This window comes from Pinus tabuliformis, chromosome 3_2, assembly GCF_031772625.1.
Source record: "Pinus tabuliformis cultivar Carrire ecotype Pingquan chromosome 3_2, CPIR1, whole genome shotgun sequence".
NCBI classification, from domain to species: domain Eukaryota; kingdom Viridiplantae; phylum Streptophyta; class Pinopsida; order Pinales; family Pinaceae; genus Pinus; species Pinus tabuliformis.
In genome coordinates, this window is record NC_142302.1 from 604257706 (window position 1) to 604261810 (window position 4105).

Here is a 4105-nt window from a genome sequence, read left to right on the forward strand (position 1 = left end):
AGTTTGGGGAAAAACTGGGTAGGATCTCTCCGTGGCTGTATCTTGTCTTTACTTGCGCTATCTTTGGTTGGGTATTTCCTTTGGGGTTTCACTTTCTCTGGGTGTTTGTGTGGTTTCATGGGTTTTCATACCCTCGATGTTTGACTAGTCTAGGCCTGCAAATTGTGGTTTTTGGTGCTCGTGGATTTCGGAACCCTCTACTATTTTTGGGTTATATAAATGTATAATGAACTGTTAAATTTGGAAATGTAACAAATGCACAGGTGTGCTTGAATATTAAATGTAAATGTACCTGGTTTTTTTTTGTTGAGAAAATTTGTATTGTCTTTGCTGGCTTTGCCTTGTCTGGTCCCTAGTCTAAGATGCCTTCAGTCACAAGATTTTGTCAATGTCATTCGGCTTCTTAATGAATTATTTCACTATTTTTCTTTTAACACAATGTCTGAAACATTAATGCATAGGAAAAGAAAAATTGTCTTGCTTCCTTAATGAGAGGTTCTAGATTCATTTGTTTTCATAGATATTTCAAGAAAAATTGTAATTTCAAACTCTATGTCCTTTCTTCTCTCTAGATGACAGCCCCTCGCATGAGGCTCTGGTTTTTCTTTTTCAATGCCTTACTAGCAGTTTCTTACAGTTGAGAACTGTTCCTCAGTTACCTTTCAGTTATCTTAACAGTTTCTTTAAACATACTCTTAACTAATACTATTTTACTTGCTTGCTTAATTTTTAAAGAACAATGGTTGTGTGAGCCTTAATTTAATTAAAACAAAATTTGAAATATTTTTCTTTCTTTCCAGCAAAAATAAAAAACCATTTCCGAGCTGTCGCCTTTTCAGTCGGATGCTCCTGCATCATGAAGGTGTGTATAACACTGACTAATTGTATGGGACATTGGATCAAAAATAAGATTTCACATCGCTACCTTCCCTCTTCATTATCTGGACTATTTTGAGGTTTAGAAACTCTAAAATATTTGAGATGAAAGAGCGAGTGGTCAGGGAAGCCACACTACAAACTGTGGCATACTACGAAGAATGTGGAATCAAGATAAAAAACACACAGAAAAGAGAGCCAAAATTCAAGAATATAAAGAGGCATTTCTCCTTATGTTTTTTTGATGGGGCCTCCCAACAGAGGAAATGTGGTTGTCGAGCATACATCATCATTGAAACTGGCCATTACTATCACGACTAGTGGGAGCTAGGGGAGTATGGGGACAAATAGCAAGGCCAAGATCATTGCACCATGGGGCGTCCTTTTACTAGCTAAAAGGTTGGATCTGGAACATTGCAAATTTATGGGGATGCAAATGCATCATAGGCTGGGTAAAGGATTATACAGATTTCAACCCTCCAATATTGTCAAATTGGATGACACGCATCAGGTCATTGCTAAGCTCCTTCCAGGACATCTCTTTCCAACACATTTATAGAGAACAAAATACGGTGGAAAACAACCTATCAAGAAAGGGCATCACCATGGTTCCAGGTAATTTTTTGTTGTTGTTGTTTATGAGCAAGATATCCTTATCAATGCTGGCAACATGGACTATTATTAGAAGGCAGAACAAGTGATAAAGTGAGTCAAAGTAATGAAAAAAACTGTTTTGTTGTTTGTTACAATCTGAAATGTAAGTCACACCACTATGAAAATATTTTATTGGACATACAAAACCATATAAATAAGAGAAAAGCTTAAGGATAAAAACCAAGATAGTGATATTATTGTAAGAACAAGAAAAGTATAATAAATACAAAAATAAGAATAATATAACTCCCTTTTATTTTTATAATATAAAATAAAAATAAAAATCATCTCGAAAAAAAATTAGTCATAAATAGTTAATTTCATAGTTGCCATTCTGTAATTTGAATGGTTTTTCCTATGCTTTTAAGAAGCTTTTCCTTTATCATAAAATCGAACAGTCCACATTCAAATGAAAGCGACGCATTTGGACAACAACCTCATTTGAATCTTTAACTAAAACATTCAAATATTGATGGCTTTTCCTATGCTTTTAAGAAGCTTTTCCTTTATCATAAAATCGAACAGTCCACATTCAAATAAAGGCGCCGCATTTGAACAACAACCTAAAACATTCAAATATTTTCAATCCACAGTGACTATTAGTTGATAATGAAGAAAAATTCCACCGAGGATCCAAAGTTAGTAAAATGAAGATCCGCGTGACTACTATAGCAGCGAAATCAAAGGCAGCGCGCAGCAGCTGGTGTCCACTACTTACCATCAAAATAAGATAAAAGGTCATGAAGCGTACATGGGGACAGAAAAAGTGATTTCTGTGTATGCCCAAGCACCATCAGTGAAGACCCATGATAAGACATAAGTGCGTATGATCATGGAATTTGCCAGGTTGGGTGTTTGACTAAACCCTCTCTGTGGGCCAAATGGTTGGAATGTCAAGGCCTCTACCCTGAAACTCTTCCCCACATTCACATCATGTAGCGAGTGAAGTTGAAAGGATAAAATTTGACACCATGTGAGATATGTGTTCAGGAAAAATGAATCAAAATCAACTTGGGGCAGGTTGGGCAAGGCAGACCCACAACCATGTGGGGTCGCGCTATGTAGAGAATCTAACTAACATTTCACCGCCTAGACCATAATGGCGGGAACAAGTTTCAGGCTATAAATATGAAATATTTACTTCTCTCCAGCCCGCGATCTCATCTGCTCAAGAGCTCATCTAGTTGTGACTGAGCTTAAAATCGAAGATATAATCGATAATGGCGCCTATTACTAATGTTCTGTGCTTATATGTGTTTTCCCTAGGCCTGTTTGTATGGAGCACGGAGGCGAGAGAGGGCAGATTCTTTAACAAAGAGCCTGCCTACGACAACCCCAACGGTGGATCAAATAACGCTGGCTATGGAGAAGGTTACACCAACAGCGGTGCAGATAATTCTTACGGAGCCGGTTCGGGTAATGGCTATGGTTCATACCGAGGCCAGGGAAATGGTAATGGTTATGTATATGGCGATAGCGACGTTTCGCGCTTCAGTTCCGGGGACGGACGAGCCGGGAGCGGCTATCGTTCCGGTTCGGGTAGAGCTGCTGAGTATTTTTCACAGAACGGTGTCGGGAACGACGCGGGCGCCGGATACAAAGAGAGTTCTGGCAAGGGCGCCGGTTATGCTGCCGGCGCTGGCTACCGTGCTGAGGCTTATGGTTCCGGCTCTGACTCTGGTTCCGGGGCCGACTGGCATGGCTACAATGGCGGCTACGCTCAAGGTGGTGACCAGTACGCCTCCGGCCATGCCGGCCGGACTGAAAGCAATGGCCCCTACCGTTCAGCTTATGGTAGTGGTTATTTCACTGGTTCTCATAACGGTAACGGCTACGGAGCGGGCTCTGGCATTGGCAACGCAGAATATGTTGCTGAGAATGGTTATTTTAAAGAAACTCCTTAAAGACGCCTAATGTTGTTCAGTCATGTATATCCTATATTTGAGTTTGCTGATACACGGCCGGGGTTCTTGTCCGGCAACCTGTTCGATGTCCATAGGACTTGTATGTCTTTTTGCTACACTGGAATATCTCTCTATCCTGCGATCTCGTTCCCCTTCCCGATTATACTTTCGTTATTTCTCCTTAGGCTGGTTGTTTGTAACTCTGCTCATGCAAATTTCAACATTGTGCTTTGTTGTGGGCCTTTGACGATCTATAGGTTATTTCAGGTCTGGCCTCTATATATATAACTTATGTCACAAACACCTTGTTCTGCAGGTTGATGAAATGGAATATCTATTTGCCTTGCCATTTCTTTGGTTGTTTATCGTTGAATGATGACATTCTTCATCCAAGTTAAATTTTAGTCATCTGGTGGTAGGAGCATTAACTAGTAAGATTTAACGGTTGAAGGTAGCTTTAACATCTTGATATATTGTAATGGAAAAAATAAATAAAACACTTATAATCCAAGACCTCACCATTGAAATGCTCATATACTAAAAATGGTAAAGTAAGGTCAATTGTGATGCGTGGATCGGTGTTTTGTGAATCTTCAACAATATTCTCCCTTAAACCCTAAGAAATCAAACCATAAATTTATAAAAGGCAATTAAAGGTCTCATCATTTAAA

The 4105-nt window shown here is 39.4% G+C and overlaps 1 protein-coding gene across 1 annotated transcript; it reads left to right on the forward strand.

Moving 5' to 3' along the window:
- Positions 1-2670: 2670 nt before the first annotated feature.
- Positions 2671-3783, forward strand: LOC149182057 (uncharacterized). Its single transcript, XM_089416727.1, has one exon. It carries the CDS (start codon positions 2751-2753, stop codon positions 3432-3434), a length of 684 nt encoding a protein of 227 aa, XP_089272853.1. The 5' UTR covers positions 2671-2750; the 3' UTR covers positions 3435-3783.
- The last annotated feature ends 322 nt before the right edge of the window (positions 3784-4105 follow it).